Raw genomic sequence first — 21,152 nt, forward strand, 5'->3', positions numbered from 1 at the left:
TCATGGCTTGCATACATGTATATCCTTTTATTTTCTACTGAAATCAACAAATTTATGTATTAGACAAAAATGATATGTTTGTTAGAATTGTTTACAGGTAACATAATCTAGTACAGTGGTCTCAAACTCAAATTGAATGTGGGCCGAATTCACAATCTGAAAACAGATGATGAGCCCCCCTCCCCCTTTTTTTTAACAAAATAAAAAGTATCTGGTTGTAACAAAAGTTTTATACCAAAAAACATTCTTAATAAAGTCAGGAAAAACAACAACATGAATGCAGTAATTTTAGTGCGAGTAGTAATTACTACCCAAATCTATGAATTTTTTCTTGTCAGTTTTGGTAGTTTTTCAAAGCTTTCAGCCCAGAAACTTGGTGGCTGCGAGTCCAAAAACAGATGAACCTAATTTCGGACGTCTTGTGCAGAATGGTAGAAAACACCAGCAAGATGTAGCTGCACATGTGAAAAAAGGTAGAAGTCTGAAGTTGCGATGTCAAGGCTGTATGGTGGGTGTGCCAAAAGATCCCATTCAAGTCCATACAGAGTCCAGCTGGTGAATGCAGACATGGAACATATTCAGATGTTAATATTTTAATAAAAACCAATTACTTGGATAAGACTTTTAATACTAAATCAGAAAGATTAAGCATCGGATCAAGTGTAACCATTTTCGGATTCATGATTCATGGAAGAATATTTTTTGGCTAAGCTCTTCAGTGGTATGTGTAAGTAATGTGACAATTGAACGGTAAAGTATTTCTGAGCAATTAAAATCATTATGGACATTAAAAGCAATATGAATCAAATCTGAAGTTGAAAGTAAATGATGCAGTGAGGATATTACACATTTATTTGATCATAACACAAGAGTCATTAAGTTCAAACTCATTAGGCTAGGATATAAATTAACAAACAATCTAGAATCATTCCAGGACTATGATCAAGTGTTAAAAGAGTGACTCAACAGAGAGGTTATTGAAGAATGCTAGTTTCATTTACAAGGCAATTCAAGTTATTACCTTTCATCATGTAGTTGCTAGAGGAAAAAAAAACCCTCTAAATTACATATTGTCTATGATGCATCATCTAAAAATAGAAACAAAGTATCCCTTAATCACTAACTTGATCTGGGTGTTAATCTCCTAACAGATTTGCTTAAAATAATATTAAATTTATATAGATTTAAAATTGGATTTATAGCAGATATTAAGAAAGATTTTCTTCTGATAGAAGTTGGTGCAAATGAGCAAGATTTTCTTAAGATTCCTGTGGTTTAAGAATAACCAAACATATTACCAAGTAAATAACCTAAAATTATTTAGATTTGCATTAGTTTTGTTTGGGGTCTTATGTAACCCATTTCTCCTTTGTGAACCAATTAGATTACATTAAAAAAATAAATGGAAAGCAAATGTGAAGCTTGCCAAATGCTGCACAATCTTTATATTGAATATTTAATTTATGGAGCAGATACTGTGCAGAAGGCTTCGTCCTTATCTTCAGATGCACAACAAATAATGGTGAAAGCCAGTATGAAGTTATGTCATGAATTCTGAAGAACTGAAAGACATAAAGGCAGAGAATAATACTGCCAACCTGCCTGTAACTTGAATGAAATATCACTAAAGAATTTGGAACTTCGTTTGATTGAAGGTTTGGGCAATGCCATTGTAGAAGGACAAAGCTATTCATCTTGGAGAATACAGAAATCACTAATTTCCACTTTACTTGGAATCAGATACATTGAGTTATGCAGCAGGATACGTTAGCACAGAGAAAGCAGAAAGTTCTGTCCTTCCACCTCAAAGTCCAATGCCTACTATATGACTTTCATTTTTTCAAACATTTATTTTAAAAAAACAGAAAAACTTCTGAAATGGATAAATGGACAATATTTTCATTACAATGCAGAGATCAAGATCATGGTTTGATAGGCCATGATCATTTTAGGATGCCATCAAAATCCCATTTAATGAACAATCTCCTTAACCAGTCTGATGACATGTATCAACGTCTACAATGAATATGTTAATAAAACAACAATGAATCTTAACATTTTATCATATCTTAAAATATACAAACATCTGTTGATTTCCTAGTTTTGATTTTTTAAAGATAATTATAAACTAAAATTACACTCATATAAAAGATATACAGAGTGTTTCAAAAAGAATATATGTATTACAATTGTTCAAACTATCAATCACTGCATCTCAGCTTGGCTATTGGCGAAACGAATATATAGTCTAGTTTATATTAATAGCCGCTAGATGTCAGTTGTCTTCTGTTTCGCATGGTAACTGTCACATGTTTAAAATTCTATTCTGAAGCAGAAATCATTTTGTGTTCTCGAGTTTGTGAAGTGCAATTCCATGATTATAATGCAAAGACGTTTCAAGTTGAGATACCAAAGTGATCCTCCGAATGGGTAGAACATTTGCAGATGGTATTGACAGTTTGTAAATACAGGATGTGTATGTAAAGCAAAGAGTCCTGGTCGCCCTTGTGTTCCCAGCAAAAACGTTGCACGAATTCAAACTACTTTCCAACGTAGTCCTTCAAAACAAACTCATCATGCTACTCGGGAGTTACTATTGCCTACAACAACAATTTGGTGTGTTTTGAGACGTCAGTTGGTTATGAAGCTGTACAAGTTACATTTGTTACAGGCTCTGCATCCTGATGACAAATGCAAACGTGTGGCAATTTGTAAGGAGATTATTGATGCTATTAACAATGATAACACTTTCGCACAACGCATCGTGTTCAATGATGAAACGACTTTTACATGTTAGTGGTCATGTAAACAAACACCATGTTTGAATTTGGTGGTTACAGAACCCACATGCAGCTATTGAACATGTATGAGATTTGCCCAAAATCAATGTGTTTTGTGCGATATCCCGATCATCTGTTTATGGCCCATTCTTCTTTGATGGAAACACAGTTAACAGTCAGCAGTAACTCACTATGTTACAAAACTGGTTGTTTCCGAGGCTGCATGAAGACAACTTCATTTTTCAACAAGACAGAGCACCCCCTCACTGGTGTCACCAAGCGCATGGTTATCTGAATGAAACTCTACCGAACAGTTGGATTGGTCATCGCCCTCCATGGGACATTAAAGGACAACATTTATATAAATGTTGTTTCATTAAAGACAACATTTATGTATCACCACTCCCACAGAACCTGCAAGAGGTGAAGAACCAGATCCGTACTGTCATAACATCAGTGACAACGGACATGCTTGCTCGAGTATGGGAGGAATTTGAGTATCGATGTGATATTGTTCATGTAGCTGATGGAGGACATATTGAACATCTGTAATCTGAACTTGAGAGGTTCGTACATATGTGTACAAAGTTTCATATTCGTATGTCATACAGTTTAACAAATATATGCATTCACAATACGTATATTCTTTTTGAAACATATTATATTTTTTATTCTATTTAAAAATTTATGATAAAAAAATAACATTTGTATGGACCTGTATTGTGCCTTCATCATGTAAGAACATAATCAAAAATTAAAGATAAATTAATTTGCAGTAAACATACAATGTAAATCAAAGCTAAAGAAAAATTAATTTATATGTAAACACTGAATCTCACTTTCCCTCTCTCTAAATGCCATTTTTTATTTTCCAGTTTTAATTACACATGCTTAAATTTAAAACATCATATATATATATATAAATATATACATACCAGTGTTTCAAAATATATAAATACAAATTATTAATCACCTTGCTAACTTCATGACTTAATTCTTCACATCTCAAGCCTTGATGATGCAAACTACTCATAGCTTGCTGAAGTTCTATTTTTAAATTTCTTGCATCTTTTTGATCTGCAGAAACAATATCAGACATCTGAACAACATTATGGAGTTTATTTTGAAGTTGCAATACTTCATTATCTTTGTCACACTTTTCTTGCTGTAATATCTCAAAATTTTTCTGTATTGCATTTAATTCTTCAGATAAAGAATTAAGTTTGCTTTTCAAATCTGCATTCTCCTGACTTAGATAATCAACATTTGTTTCACTAGGTACAACTGAAACTCCGTGCCTTTCCAAATGCAAACTTTCAATAGATAGATTATTCACAGCATCACCAAGTTTCAATTTTATCTTTTCAAGTTCAGCATTTTTTTCCAGAAGCTGTTGTTGTAAATATAATTTTTCTTTTTCCAACAAATTATTGTTCCTATGATAGATATCACAATCTTTTTGAAGAGTTTCTTTTTTCAAATTTAATTCAGAACACATTTCTTTTAAAGAGAGACATTCTTTTTCTAAGTCACTTATGTATGTTTCATTTTCTGTAGACATTCTCTTCTCTGTATTATACTTAGCAAGCTCAGAGTTGAAATTTTTTTCTAGGTTTATTAAGTCCATATCGTATTTTTCTTTTGTTTCCTGCAATTTTTGTTCTAAAGAATGTTTGGCAGCTGTCAGTTTTTCTATGAGATTCTGGTACATATCATTATCAGAAAGTAACATATCTGAATGTTCTCTCAAATTCTGAGCTTCTTGACACAAACGTTTATTTTCATTTTTCAAATTATTTAACTCAAAATTAAGCTCATTTAATTTTGATTTTGCATCTTCAGCTTGCTCCATTATTTCATTTAACTTTACTTTAAGTCTTTCATTATCTTCTCTCTGAAGTTCATAAGAAACACCATATTCCTCACAGGCAGTTTTGTATTCTTGCAGTTCTTGTCTAATTTTGCAACATTCCTCATCTAACAAAGCACAACGTTTCTTCAGTTGATTGATAATATCATTAGCATCAGCAAGCTCTAATTTCTTTTGCTTTTCAACAAATTGTAAATTCATATTAAGATTTTCATTTTCATTTTTAAGTGCAATTATCTCATCAAAATATTCTTTTTCTTTCATCATTCTTTCATCATTATATACAATTAGTTCATCATACTTATCTTTTAATTCTTTCCATTCACCAGTAAGTTTATCATTTTTCTCTTTAAATAGTTTTAATCTCGTCAGCATCTTTGCACATTTTACTTTGTATGTATTAATCTCTTGCTTTAATTCTTCATTTTGTTTTTCTGCAAAAGATACTGAATGACTTTGTTGCAGTAACTTTTCAGTTAAATTTGAACTGACAGTCGGCACATCAATAATACAAGCATCTTTTGTTGGTTCAGAAGGCTGTATAATGGGATTTACATCTCTTTCACACTTTTGCGATATTCCTTTTAAAGTTTCCAGTTCTTCAGAGAGTTCTTTATTTTTTAACTCGCCTATTTCAATAAAATTTTTGAGATTTTTAATTTCCTCTAATTGTGATTTTTTTGTGTTCAAAATTTCTGAATAAAATGCAGATAATAATTCAATAATCTCTTCATCTCTAAGTCTGCGTAAAGATTCTTGTACAAAATCAGAATCACTAATACTCTCACCTTTGGAAAGGACATTTTTAATATTTTTCAAAGTACATTTCAATTGTTCAAAATTTTCTTTCCATAAAACACTTTCTGTAGCCTTTTCAAGAGATGACTGTAAATTTTCATTTTCTTTACATTTAGCTTCGTATTTCTGATTACACTCCACATACCGCTGCTCTAACTCTTGACAGTTTTTTTGGGTACTATTTAATACTAAATGACATTCCTCTAAGGAATTTGATAAATTCTCATTTGTTTCTATAAGATCATTTAATTTATGTTGCATCTGTTCCATGTTAGACTCCAAACTGGACTTTTCTGTCAGAGACTGCTGAAGCTGAGAGCTACAGTTATCTAAATGTTGTTGCAATGAATTTTTCTGTTCTTCACAAAAAGCAAGCTCATTTTTTAAGGTTTCTACTTCTACTTGTAGCCTATTGCTCACATTATGAGATGATTCTAAGACTTGTGACTGTTCAGAATATTCCTTTTGTTGCCTTCTTAAATCACTTATTTCATTTTGCAATAAAACAACTGAGGACTGTGCCCGTGAGATTTCTGTCTGTAAAGCCATTACAGTGTTATCACTGTTTTGCTTCTCTTGCATCATTTTAGTGATTGCTTCATCTTTAGCTGACAGCAAATTAGACAATCTCAGCACTTCTTTTTGGCAGTTTTCAAACATATTATGTTTCTTTTCAATATCTCTCATTAAAGAACAATAGTTCTCAGTGGCTTCCTTCAACGAAGTCTCAAGCTGCACTATTTGTTCTTTGTAACACTGTATTTCAGAAAGTTGAACTTTCATTAAATTTTCTTTTTCTACATCATAATCATTAATTAAATTTGATAGAGAATTTTTTGTAGCTTCAAGTGAAAGAATCTGCTGATGCTGATTGTTTACGACTTTATCTAATATTAAAAGTTTAGATTTTAAATTTTGTACATTTTCAAGTTTTGTTTCAAGACTCTTGATAATCAGATCAAACTTTTCATCGTTTTGTTTTATGTTTGTAGAAATAACTTGAGATGAATTCATAATATATTGCTTTAGAAATTCACTTTCCATTTCTAGCTCATGGTTTGCAATCTGTAAACGATCAAAATCCTGTTCACGAGATTCATATAATGACATCAAAGATTGGTAATTATTTTGGTACTTTGAAATTTCTTCCTGGAGCGACTTGAACTTATTTTCTACTTTTGTAATTATTCTACTTATTACACTCTTTGATTCAAGTGAAAATTCTTGAACTGGTTTAATGCTATAATTTTCAGAATCTACATAAGATGTATCTTCCTCAATCCCATACAAGCTTATTATGTTTTTTAATGCTTTACAATAATCTTGTTTTAAACTAAGCAAATTACATAATTTTGTTTCAACTGACTGCTTATAATTTTCATACATTAGGAGATTTTCAGAGTTCTTTTCTTGCTCAGCATTTAATTTTTCATTCAGATTGGCAATATGTTTTTCATGTTCATTAACCACTGCCTGCAAACAGGCATTTTCAATTTTAATCTCTTGTTTTTCTTCATCTGAAAGATTCAGCTGTTGCTCTAATTTTTCTACTGAATCACGTAAAAGATTAATTTCAACTAAACATTTTTGCAAATTAGATTCTGCTTCAGAACTTTTGCTACTAAGTGCTTCATCAGAATATTTTATTTTATCCTGAAGTGATTTTATCTCATCATCATAAATTTTACTTTTCTCCGACATATTAGCCTCAAGTGCATTAATTTTTTCATAAAGAGATTCAGTTTCAACTTGTTTTGATTTTTTATCTATTTCAACATCTGTCAAGGAAATTTGCAGCAAATTACACTGCTCAATGAGTTCTTTTTTCTCCTTTTCACAGACTGATAATTTATCACTGATGGTATTAATTTCATTTTTATACTTTGTAACTTCCTCAGATAAATTTGAAACCTGCAGCGAATGCTCTTGTTGGAGAGAAACAATGCTATTTTTTAGAGTATTACTTAATTCATTCAAGTTAAAAACTTGAGCTTCTAGATCACAAATATGAATATTCATTTCATTTTTAGTGTCTTCAGAAAGCTTAACATCATTTTCTAACTGAAGTATTTTATTTGAGAGATTTTGGGATTGTACTTGAGATGTTTCCAAAGCTGAAATAGCATCATTTAATTCCTGAGATTGCTCATTAATAGCAATTTTCAGCTCAGAAATTTTTTTCTGTAAACTGTTATTTTCTTCCACAAGAGTTTTATTTTCTCTCGTCTTTGCTTCAAGTTGGCTTTCAAAGTGAAGAGTTGATTTTTCTTCTACTTCATTAGTTGATGACAGATTTTCTAACATGCTTTTTATTTGAATTTCCTTTTGTTTCAGTAAATCTTCCATTTGATCAATTTTGTGATTCAAAGATTCACATTCTTCTGCTTTTTCATTTAGCATGCGTTCCAGCAATTTTTTCTGCTCTGCAACTTCTTTCAGCTTAGTTTCAAAGTGTGACTTTTCTTCTAAATGAGTGTTCTCCTTCACAGAAAGGGACTGCTTATATTCCATCTTTTCTTGCTCAAGAAATTTCTTTTCTTCAATAACTTCTTTTAGTTTTGCTTCAAAATGAGACTTTTCTTCTAAATACATATTCTCTTTCATTGAAAGTAACTGCTTATATTCCATCTTTTCTTGTTCAAAAATAGCATTTTGTTCTTTGAGTTCCTTTACTTGTTGATCTTTCACTAAAACCTCCTTAATTTGTTCATTTTTTGCTACGATAGATTTTTCAGCTTCTTGCAATCCATGCATAAGCTCAGATATTTTCTCATCTTTTGCTGTTATTATGCTGTTAAGAGTTTGAATATTTTGCTTTAGTGACATAATTTCGGAATAATTTTCTTTTAGGATTTCATTTAACTTTTCATTTTCATTTTGCATATCAGCTAATGATTCTTCAGCAGTAGAAATGTTGAATTTTAGATTTTCAACTAGAATGTCTTTTTCTTGCAACAATAGGTTATTTTTAGTTAGTATTTCATTTAAATTTTTTATTTCTAATTTGTTTTTATCAAATTTTTCTTGTAATGTTTTATTTGTTTTTGATGCAATGTCCATTTGATCACGCAAGGAGAAAAGTTCATTTTCTAGGTCTTTTATCTGATCAAAAAGTGATGAAACTTTTGTCTGAGAATTTGCACATTCAGCAACTAATTTGTTTCTTAATGATTCCAATTCACAAATATAATTCTGTTCAATTTCTTCGTATTCAACCAGTTTTTTTGATTGCACTTCAATAGTATCAGACAGTGCTTTTTCTTTAGCAATTCTGTCTTCAATAACTTGATGCTGTTCTTCATAAGTGTCTGCAAGTCTACGCCTTTCGCAGTCTAATTCTTGAGTAATAACTTTGATTTCATTCACTAATTTATTGTTCTCTTCAGTTACCTTTTCATAATTATACTGTAAGAGGACATATTTATTTTCTTTTTCAGCTGCAAAATCTTTGCATTCTTTCACATTTTTAGCTTGAAAATGAATCAGAAGACCTTGCAATTCATCTTGAACACTTACATTTTTCATTTTTATTTCCTCAATTTCCCTCTCTTTTTCTGCTATCTGAGATATCATAGATTGAACATTTTCTTTCAAAGTAATACAATTTGTTTCCATATCTTTTATTTTTTCTGACATGTGAGATATTTCACAAGAATGTTTGTTCTCTAATTCTTCTAATGTTTTCTGAAGTGATTCAATATGTTCTTGAAGCTCTGTTACCTTATTTTCAGACTGTACAAACTTTTCAGTCACATCTTTTAATTTTATAGTGAGGGCTTCATTTTCACTTTCAAGCTGTATATCAGGTTTGCTTCCATTTTTTAATGATTGCTGTACCTCTTGGATTCTACACAGAAGCTCACTTCTAATCTTTTCATCATCTACAATAAATAAAAATCCATTAAAATTGAAAAGCAATGAAATTCTAAGTAAAATAAAACAATTATTTCAAATTTTTCATCACAAATATTTTTTAAAGGCAAAAAGATAATAAAAGTTCTTATGCTCTTAAGTTTTAAATTATTAAAATTTTCTTAAGCATGTTATTAAGCATTAAATTAACTGAAATGCTCAAATGCTCTTAACCCTTCCAAGACAGTGTATCTTTGTTTAAGACGTTCCCTCAGGTTGGAAGGGAGGGGCATTGAAGGGAATGTTCCCCCAGGATGGAGGTTTTGTGTATCTAAGTTTAACTTTAGGGGGGAAAAAATCATAAAAACTTTTAAGTCCTAACATCCTAAAGTTTTTGGTACCATTTTAGATTCTTACTTAAGCTATCATATATATTAAAATTAGCATTTAATAGTCATTCTTCTTTACTTTACATAAAAATATATTAAAAACATTGCTTACTTTAAAAATTTTGGGATGAGCTATTCAAATTATTCTGAAGTTTTATTTGAAAAGACATATTAATGAATTTCAAAATAAATTAAAAAAATTACAAGAAAGACTATTTACATGAAAAAGTAACAAAATCTTTCATGGGAAGTGGAAGGCAGGCACTCAGAAAGCTCAGTTTTGGTCAATATGCCCATATCAGAATCACTACAAATATCACTTTAGAAAAGAATCATCATTGTCATCCACGTCAAACTGGCTCATTTACTATGCAAATATATCCTTCTTCTGAGAAATAATGCTTTGCTTTCTTGCCATAACAAACTGGAGTCAAATTTTTCCAAAATAAAAAGGTGAAATATATTCAAAAGCAATGCAGCATAAGAGAACTACATACAGTAACTCTAAAAATTACTGTAACCTTTACGTATATAATCTTTTCTTTTGTACAACTTTATGTAGACTGTGAGTGACAACAGTAGAGGCTAAAAAAGTCATAGGATGATAATGTTTACAGAAAGAACATACAAAGTTAATAATATATTGTTTTCTTTTAAATTTAGTAGCCTAAGTTATTCTTAAACCAGAAAAATAATGTTTATGATGTAGCAACTACTACATTATTTGGTGACATGCAGTTAGTAACAGTAAATATTAAGGTAAATACAGAGAGGACAGAAAAACAGTCAAATGGCACGAATTCTTCAGAAACTATGAAGGTCAGTATAAAAATTCCAACTTTTTGGGTCAGAAATTTACCAGAAATTTGGTTTTATCAGATAGAGGCACAGTTTAAAATTAGTGGTATAAGTAATGAAGATACCAAGTTTAATTACATTGTCTCACAAATGGAACTTACATATGTAGATACTATTTGGGATATAATAACTGATATGACTAAAAACAAATATTCATTGGCAAAAGAGCATTTATTAAATATATTTAAAGAAAGTGAAAATAAACAAATCAAACGTCTTTCCATTGGCAGTGAAATTGGCGACATGAAACCTAGCCATCTGTTACAAAAAATGAAATTCTTGGCTACTAGTGATATTTCTGACATGGTATTAAAAACATTATGGATGGACAAATTGCCGCACTGTATCAAATATATATTGGCGGTTAGTGATGAAGGTATTGATTAACTGGCAAATATGGCCGATAAGACCTTTGACATGCATTCACATGCCAAATTATATGAAGCTCATTCAAATGAAGTTAAGAATTCAAGCACGTCGCTAAACACTTCACGATTACTGGGAAAAATATCTTCATTGGAAAAGCGGATTGAAGAACTCCATCTCCATCACTAATCAAATGAAAGAAGTCGTCATATAGAAAGTATAAACAGATCATTGTCTAGAGGCAGAAGTAGAAGTCGGAAGCGTTATAATCCAGATGGTAAGCTGTGTTATTACCACCTCACTTTCCTATCTATATACTTGCCTGAAAAATGTAAACTGCCATGCAACTGGAAAAACCCAGAAAAACTTGCCTGCGCAGCAGAATCAGAATTAGCGGCCGGTTCTGCTGAAGATTTAAACAATTTAATAATGACATTAAAAATGAAGACAAATCAATTTCAGACTCTGATAACGGTGAAATAAATGCTTCAAATAAGAAGGAGGAACAAAGGAAATCTACAAGAGAGAAGAAACAGCCAGTTAGGTATCCTAATCCTGAGATTTACCAAGTAATGTTTGCACAACAAGACACTCTGACATTTGAAGATATTGTAAATCTAAGTAGAACAAGAACTATGGAAAAGAGCTATGGACAAGGAAATGAAATCTATGGAAGATAACGACGTCTGGGATCTACAAAGTTTACCCCCTGATAAAAGAGCCATTTCCTGCAAATGGATTCTACGTAAAAAACGAGATGTAACTTACAAAGACAGGCTTGTTGCTCATGGCTTCATGCAAAGGGAGGGCATAGACTATACAGACACATTTTTTCCAGTAATTAGTATGTGTTCTTTACATTTAATCCTGGTAATTATCAATAATGAAGGTTTTCAAACTTTTATTTTAGATGTCAAGACAGCTTTCTTGAATGGTAAGTTAGATGAACCCATCTACATGGACCAGCCAAAAGGATATGACAATATGAGTGGTAAGAAATGTAAACTAAAAAGAGTTTATATGGTCTTAAACACTCTCCTCGACAATGGTATCAGAAATTTCTTAATTTTGTAATTAAATTAGATTTTAAGCAAATGGACTCAGAAATCTAAACTGTAAGAAAGTAATTATGGCTCTTCATGTAGATGACTAACGAATTGTTATCTATTGTTATCTAAAGAATTTCAAATGTCAAAATCTGAAAATGTCTCAGAATTTTTAAGCATTAGACTGAAGTTTGAGTCTGGTTGTTTATATTTATATCAGAAACCACACATTAAAAAATTAGTACTTGATAAATTTAAAATGCCCGATTGTAAAACAGCCCAAACTCCCATTGAACCAAAATCTACAGCAGCTGATTTTCAGAAAGGAAATGCATTTCATGGCCCATATAAAGAATTAATTGGATCTTTACTTTATTTAGCATATATCACAAGGCCAGATATTTTATTTGCAGTAAACTGCTTAAGCCAACTGCAGGAGCATCCTACTGATGTTGCCTGGTGTGCTCTAAAGAGAATTCTTAGGTACTTGAAAAACACCTTAAATTTAAAATTGATATACAAAAAGGGTGATTTGAAAAGGGCAAACTTACGTTTGTATGTAGATGCAGATTGGGGGGGGGAAGATACTCAAGATAGGAAATCAATTACTGGTTACTTTATAATGTTTTCAAACTGTCCTATTATGTGGTGCTGTAACAGCAAAAGTATATTGCACTTTCATCAACAGAAGCTGAAATATTTACTTTATGCAAAGGTATTCAAGATATTTTATGGATAAAAAATGTAGTAAATGAAATTTCCAGTGTTAAAAATGTTTATATTTTTGAAGAGTCATGTATTAAAAGTATTGTTAATGAAAACTTTTCAGGTAGGCTGAAACATATAGATATAAAATTAAAGTTTACTCATAAGACTGTTAAAGAAAGTAATATTAAAATTGAATATGTACAATCAGGTTTACAAATTGCATATATGTTCACTAAGGCTCTGTCCAAAACAAAATTCTATGAATTGTTATCATTGAGCTGTTTAAAAATTGTGTAATTCTTTTATCTTTTCTATAATGTGCGATTAAGGGGGAGTGTTGAGATATTTGTAATCACATTCTTACTGGTTAAAAGATGTATAGCTTTCTGTCAAGTCTGGTGCATTAGCTTCCAGTCAGGTCCGAATTATTCTGAAACTTAATCCCATTCTTTATGTTATTTTTGATTGGTTATTTATTGTGTCTTGTTTATGATTTGCTAAACCATGATCTGTTGTAAAGTTATATATATGACCTATGTAAACGTTTTCGCTCTCTGCTTATCTCTGGTTGTAAATTTGCATGTAGCTTTGCTTGTATTTCTCTGCATGTAACTCTGTGTGTATCTCTGCGTATTGCTGTGTAATAAATATTTGTTTTCCGAGCCACAGCATTTGCTATGTTCAACAAAAACAAAATAACATTCATAAAATTTTCAAACTTTACCATTTTAAATTAAATTTACTTCAACATATATTCAGTAATCTTATTCATTTAAAAGATGTAACATTCAATTAACTTTTCAAACTTAAATCTTTCATATCATCATAATCATACAAGCAATTATCATATAAACAAGACAATACAAATCAATTATTAAAATTAAACATACTACTTTAGCAAACCTTGGCTAAATCTTTAAACATATTACATAACGTTAGAAAAAAAATCAAAAGCTTAGCATTTTAGTTAAAAAAAAAATGTTCACACTAAATAGTCAAAATGTCTTATAGTTCATAATGTCAGTCATGCTTCACTCACTGAAAAATATATCATTAAATCATGTCATCAATAAACTCAGCATAAGCTTTTAGTCTACATATGTTACCGTTCCATTTTGATGATACACAAACTACTGGATGAACATATTCACTTTCTGATTCAACGATTAGCTTTAGCTGTAATAGCTCATCTATTTGTCGTTCAACTTCCTTTCTTAGAATTTCAGGCATCTGATATGGTTTCTGCTTTGGTACACTTCCAGGCTTTAGTTTGATGTTATGTTCTTCAACATTGGTGATTTTCGGAATACCAGCTCTTAGGTTCTTATGCCTTCTTAAAATTTCTTTAAGTTCTTTCCTCTTATGCAGTTCAAGGTGCGTAAAATCACATTCTTCATTAGAATAGTGTTCTTTTGCTTTCTGTGGAACAATTCTTGGAATGTTTTCCACTTTGCCAAAATCAATGTCTGTATCCTATATCACACCAACATTATTCACAGCAGTCTTGAACTCTCGTATCTTGTTTGCGTGAATGCGCTTCGAGGAATTGTCAGTACAAATGCTGTGTAACTATAATTAATATGCTTTTTCATGATCATAGCAGGTCCCGTCCATCTGGCATAAACTTTGTTTTGACTATCAGGAATTAAGACTATAACCTTGTCACCTTCCTTGAATTCTTTATAACGAGGCTTTTGGTTATGGTAGAATGTATAAGCTTGTTGCTTTCCAACCTCTGTAAGTCCTGCGTATTCAGCAGCTTTTTCTAACTTCATCTTCAAACCATTCAGATAATCAGTCACTGAACTTAACTGTCCATGAGGAATAGGAGTTTCATCAGTCCATGATGTCTTCAGAATAGATAAAGGGCTATTAGGACGTATTCCATAGAGCATCTGGAAAGGACTAAAACCAGTCGTAGCATTAGGGACTTCTTGATGAGCCCAAAGTAAGTATGGTAGATGTTTCTCCCAATCTTTTAAATGTTTCATAATGGTATGATGTATCATTCCCTTTAAAACAGCATTAAATCTTTCTACAAGGATGTTTGAACTTAGATGATAAGGAGTCGAGAACCTTGGGGACGATCCGATCCTTTTGAAAAACTCTTGAGTCAACAAAGCAGTAAAATTAGTTCCTTGATCTAAAGCAATAATGTGGGGGATTTTAATGCGTGTTTTGGCATTCAAATTCTTCAATGGTACCACTTCGGGCCATCTTGTACATTGATCAAAAGCACACAAAACATATTTATAACCTTGACAGCTTGACTCTACAGGTCCGAGGATATCCATATTAATTACTTGGAATGGTCTTTTAGGACATGTTACTGGCGTAATTGGAACTTCATTAAAGGGACACTTTTTCACTTGAAGTTGACAAGAAGTAAACATATTACAATATTTATTTACATCTTTCTTGATTTTAGGCCAACAGAAGAAATATCTCAAACATTCGGCTGTCTTTCTGCCATAAGCTAGAATGAGCCAAGTCCAAAATTTGTTTTCTTCTTTCTTTAGGAATGACTAACTGGTGAACTTTTTCTCCTAAAATTTTATCTTTATGATACAAAAAGTTGTCAATAACAATAAAGTTATTACTTCCGTTCTTAGCATTTTGCCAGAATGTTTTTAAAGATGGGTCATTCATTTATTGAGCTTGAAACAGTTCTGAATCCGAAACATATTGATCGTGTCTCGTGCTACCTTTGGAATCATCCTTACCAGTGTCTTCATATACAAGAGCACAACATTATATTATTTTCTTAACAGTTTCATTACATTTTTCATTAATTAGGCTTTCCCTATCATGGTTAAGTATATCGTCAAAATTTTCAGTTTCATAAAAAGGCATTTCTACCAAACTATCATTAGTAATATTTACATTTTTGCATTCAAAATGAAGCTTTTGGTTATCATCTCCAATTAACTCATTAAAAGCACTTAATGACAAGAGTAAATCATTACATAACTTATCCACCATTGCACATGTTATAAATATAGGTGACATAAATTTATCATCTTCAGAATACATCACTAAAGGTAGGTAGGTTAATGAGAGGAGCTTTTAAAGATTGTCCGATTGATGTGAGGATAACACTTCCATGTGGCGTACGGTATTTTTCTGGTACAATATCAGCCTTGACAACGTGTGTCAAGGCTGATTGTGTGCTTTAATTGTGTGCCAGTATTGGCTACTGCCTTAATTAATTTACCATCACAAATAAGTTTTACAGTTGGCAAGTCATCGATTAATTCCCTAACTTCATGATTCACATTAAAATATTTAGAAATCTTTGCTGTTATGGCATTAGAATTACTCTTAATTTCTTCCTTAGCAACCTTTTCCTTATCTTCAACAATATATCATGATATTTAGAATAACATTTTTAGCATTTTAATTGAGGGGCAATTTTTTGTTCTACAGTTCCTTTCGAAACAAAGAAAGCACCGATTAGAATCTTTTAAACACTTGTTTCTTTCTTCCGGGGACATAACGCATTTTTCCAAAATATGATTTCCGCTTTCACAAAATAAGCAAGGAAACGTTCGAGCAGCTGCAATTTTGTTTACATTAGAGAAATAGCTGGCTCTAGACTTGTTGGCGTTGAATGAATTCCGAGTGTGTAAGTTGCTTCATTTTTCATTGAGTCGAGAATGCCTTTTGAGAGAGTTTGCGTAACTCTTAGGATAAAATAAATTTAATGAAGTTCGTTCAAGACTTTCAGTTTCTCGTTTTAGAAATTTCATGAGGTCATCAACATTAAAATTTTCTTCATCTGCTTTCTGGCGAGCAAAATTAAGAGTTATATCCTGAGAAATACATTTCATTAATAAAGGATACAGTAAATTTCTGTATGATTCAGTTTTGATTCCCATTGAATTTAATGACCTTACTTGTATGTTATGTGTGTCATATAATTCTCTCACAGCAGTAATATCATTAGAACTTCGGACAGGTCGTAAATTTAAGAGTTGTAAGAATGTTGCATGCATGTAAGAATTAATAAGGAGATCTTTTTGACCATATCTGTCTTTAAGAATTTTAAGTGCTTCATCCTAGTTTTCTGGCAATAATGAAAATCCTTCTATCGTTTTCAAAGCTGCAGTGCCTAAAAGGCTAAGCAGGTAATAAAACTTATCGATTTTAGATAGTTTTTCATTTTAATTTATTTTCATGTCAAAAGAATTGTAAAATGTTTGCCACACTTCAGCATCTCCATAAAATTTATCAATCATAATCTTTGGCAATTTAACATTATATTCGGAACTTTTATTGACACCAGAAATAGATAAATTATTACTATCATTAGAAGAATCATTAGAAACTACTGAATTATTGCTATTTTGTTTTTCTTTTAATAATTCTGTGCCTCCAAAACTCCATTTGGCAATCTTTTCTTCGTATTCTAAGGAACTTTCGATTTCGGTTTCAATATCATTAATATCAGTTAAAGTTTTAATTTTTTCATCCAACACTCTCAAAGAAATAGCTTTTACTTTTAAAATTTAAAGTGATTCTTCTAGGTCTTCAAAGTTACTGGCTACAAGTAATGATTCAATAGAACTTGTTAATTTAGTAATGGCTGAACGAATAACTTTCCGTTCTTTCTTAGATTTCATTAGCTCTTCAGCCATTTTGGTAATCTTGAATTTCACTTTACCACAAAATAAATTGAACAAAGTACTTCTTACCTTTCTGAAGGCTCACTTACGCATTTGCTTATGAACTTTGAAGAATGACATAAAATCCTTTTCTGACACCACTGTCATATACTGCTTCTTGGGGAGGTTCTGGATATATGTTTGCATAACGTGGAATGTGAACTAAATATAGGCATCGCTTAAAACCAGACATTTAATGACACAAACACTTTATTAACACACGAACAAAATAAGAAGTTAACACAAAAAATAGAAGCCACATTTAACATTATGCTGGCATGCAGCGTGTTACTTTCATTACTTTCCTACTAATAGTCTCTTCTCTAGAAAGTCACGTGAGAGAGAAGCGTTGCAGGCCCTTCCGCTAAACTGCACATGCGTGGTCATCACGTCATGACAACTATCCTTGGGGAAAATATTCTGGTGTGACAAAAACTATTTGACCGTTCATACCACAACCATTTCGAATAAATGTTTTATACAAAATACATGACTTGAACCCTCTTGGGATCAAATCATCAGTGAAACGAGTAGCATCAAGATTCATTTGGAAGAATATTAAGAAAGATATTACTGATGAGAATGCACTAAAATTTGCATTAACTACCAGAAAAGCAAAATTATTTGCCATACATTTTCCAAATTCAACTCATCTGAAGAACCTGATGAAAGATTTAGCATAATTCATATGAATATAATTGAACCATACACACCATCAAATGGAAATAATTATTCGTCATGACAACGTCATGTCATCACGTCATGTCATCACGTCACGTAATATACGTCATGTCATCACGTCATGACAACTATCCTCGGGAAAAATATTCTGGTGTGACAAAAACTATTTGACCGTTCATACCACAACCATTTCGAATAAATGTTTTATACAAAATACATGACTTGAACCCTCTTGGGATCAAATCATCAGTGAAACGAGTAGCATCAAGATTCATTTGGAAGAATATTAAGAAAGATATTACTGATGAGAATGCACTAAAATTTGCATTAACTACCAGAAAAGCAAAATTATTTGCCATACATTTTCCAAATTCAACTCATCTGAAGAACCTGATGAAAGATTTAGCATAATTCATATGAATATAATTGAACCATACACACCATCAAATGGAAATAATTATTACTTAACATGCATTGATCATTTTACTTGCTGGATGGAAGTTATACTGATAGAAAATATTACTGCAGAAACATTCACAAAAACATTTTATGCAAATTGGATTTGTCATTTTGGTGTTCCTTTCAATGTGATCACAGATAGAGGAAATCAGTTCGGATCAGAACTTTTCAGAAGTTTAGGTACTATTTGTGGAATTAAAATGCAAACAACAGCTTCATACCATCCACAAAGCAACGGAAAAATTAAAAGCAGTCATTAGAGCTCACAATTCAGTCAAATGGAGTGAAACCTTACTATACTCCTTGGTATATGCACATCTCTACATGATGATACAAACTGCTCCATCACAGAAATGGTCTATGGTAAATCACTGAAGCTACCAGGAGAATTCTTTCAAGAAACAAAAATTAAATTAGAACCAGGTACTTTCATCAGTTAACTCTGAAAGCAAATGGAACAATTAAAACCAATTAAAATTCAATGTAAAAGAAAATGGAAGTTATTTTTCCATGAGGATTTAAATTTGTGTTCACGTGTATTTGTGAAAGTGGATTGTGTTAAAAAGGCATTACAACCTCCTAATGAAGGTCTTTTTCCTGTCATTGCCAGAAATGACAAATATCATATATAGTGAGGATTGAAGGAAAAGACATCAGTGTTTCCATAAATCGATAAAACAAACTTATTTGTTAGCCTCAGGTGAGGACGATTCTCCAAACCTAACAACTAAAGAAGAACCAAATATTCCATTAAACAGAGATGAAAATGGAAAGATGGATGATTTACATTTAAAACAACACGTAGGGAGAGAAGAATTACTTTTCCAGCACATTATCAAGATTACGTGAATATTTAATGTTGTATACTAATTTTTCATATAATGATTGTAATATTTTGTAAATAGCATTTATGTAGTTTATTGTAATGTAAGTATTTATGTGAGAACAATAATTTTTCTTCTTGTATTGCAACTATGTTGCTTGGAAGGGGAGTAGTGTAACCTCTACAAATCATATATAATCTTTTCTTTTGTACAACTTTATGTAGACTGTAAGTGGCAACAGTAGAAATGAAAACAATTGCAGGACGATGATGTTTAAAAAAGAACGTCTTTAAAAAGTGAATAATAATTTCTTTTTCTTATAAATTTAGTAGCGTAAGTTATTCTTAAACCAGAAAAATAATGTTTATGATGTATCAGCCGCTACATTACTCTCATTTTGAGTAGAAGGTCAAATCTACACGTATCTCAAATCCTATGGACAAGGAATGCCATATGGCAAAAGTTACAGTTTTTAAAACACTCCAGGACACTGCAAATGCTTGATCACCGAGGGTGAATGAGAAAATACTCTGGCATGCTAGGAAATGATTTCATTTCCTGCTGGCACATATGCATGACAGTTGGCATGAAAGGGATAAGTATAAAATTACTAAAATAATGAAAGTGCTCTTAAATTACTCAAAGTCATATGTTCTTAAGTATTAAATTACTAAAATACTGAAAGTTATGCATTCAGTGATCCACATGTTTTAGTTACATAAACACTTAACCCTCTCAGAGCCATGACCGTCTTTATCCAGTCATGAGATTTTTTGTGACTTTGTATATATTAGTGTATAACTAGAGATATTTTGATTTGCGTTCTTTAATGATATAATCTTGATGAATGTAAGTTTATGAAAATAGAGACTAAAGTAGGTAGTTTCACGAATTAGCTAATAATTGCTGTTTAAATACAGATCTTCATGGTAGATCTAAAAACCTGCACCGCTCAGAGGGTTAATGTCAATCGTACTCGATTTTAGCAATCGTAAAAATTTAACTTTACATATTCAAGCTATGTATTAGCACATAAATTCAGATCACTACCAATTTTTGCCTTTATTTAAAAACATATATGCAATTATTATCTTTATCATCATTAAATGGACACCTGTTTAATAAATCGGAACATCTTAACACATGAAAATATGGCAGTTATCTTAAAGGTTCGATAACAATTATTTGTTAATCTCCACATGTCCAAATATTTAAAATTTACATCAGTTGAAATCCTTATTATTCACATATTACAATTTATTTAGCAATTTCATACACTGAACATGCATTATTTTTAGATTTATCTTCTCGCTATTACCGGCACTGTCAAAGAGACTATATTCTGAAATATGTTCATCTTTGACAGACTGAAATGCAAGCAGCTTGCATTTCTAAGGACTCACAAAATCAACTGGTTAAGATCACAAGATAAATTTTATTTTTATTTCATTATCTTATTATGCCACTAAATTTTGTAATTCAGAGTTAATATTTGTTTCCAATTAGGCATAATCTAAACTAATATTGAGAGAAATTATTTTCCTTTATGGAAAGGCAGGCAAGTATGGAAATCTACTCTGGCCCCCTTTTTTCTGGCAACTTCACATTGCCAAATACAAATTTATATGACTTTGGAAGGGATGCTGGAACTCATATGCATAACAGATGCTTTTATGAGAAAACTACAATACCAATATAAGGAAGAATTTTCCAGAAGGAATCAAGTTTATTTTGATTGCATTGGTTTGTTAATCGCCAACACTCTCATTTAAATTAAAACCAATGTTAGAAATTTGACAAGAATACCTAAATCAACCATGTTAAGAATACTCAAACTATACCACCATAATCTGTTTT

General features: G+C 31.3%; 1 protein-coding gene across 2 annotated transcripts in view; it reads right to left on the reverse strand.

Annotated features, from left to right (window-relative positions):
* Positions 1–21,152, reverse strand: part of LOC118192388 (uncharacterized) — a 166,753-nt gene that overhangs the window by 36,371 nt on the left and 109,230 nt on the right. For both annotated transcript variants that reach the window (XM_085822103.1, XM_085822102.1), the window contains exon 13: positions 3,754–9,329. In XM_085822103.1, coding sequence (XP_085678229.1) covers positions 3,754–9,329 — 5,576 coding nt within the window. The remainder of the gene's footprint in view (positions 1–3,753; positions 9,330–21,152) is intronic.

This window comes from Stegodyphus dumicola, chromosome 8 (assembly GCF_044657685.1).
Source record: "Stegodyphus dumicola isolate Sdum_Otavi_A_Nest chromosome 8, ASM4465768v1".
NCBI classification, from domain to species: domain Eukaryota; kingdom Metazoa; phylum Arthropoda; class Arachnida; order Araneae; family Eresidae; genus Stegodyphus; species Stegodyphus dumicola.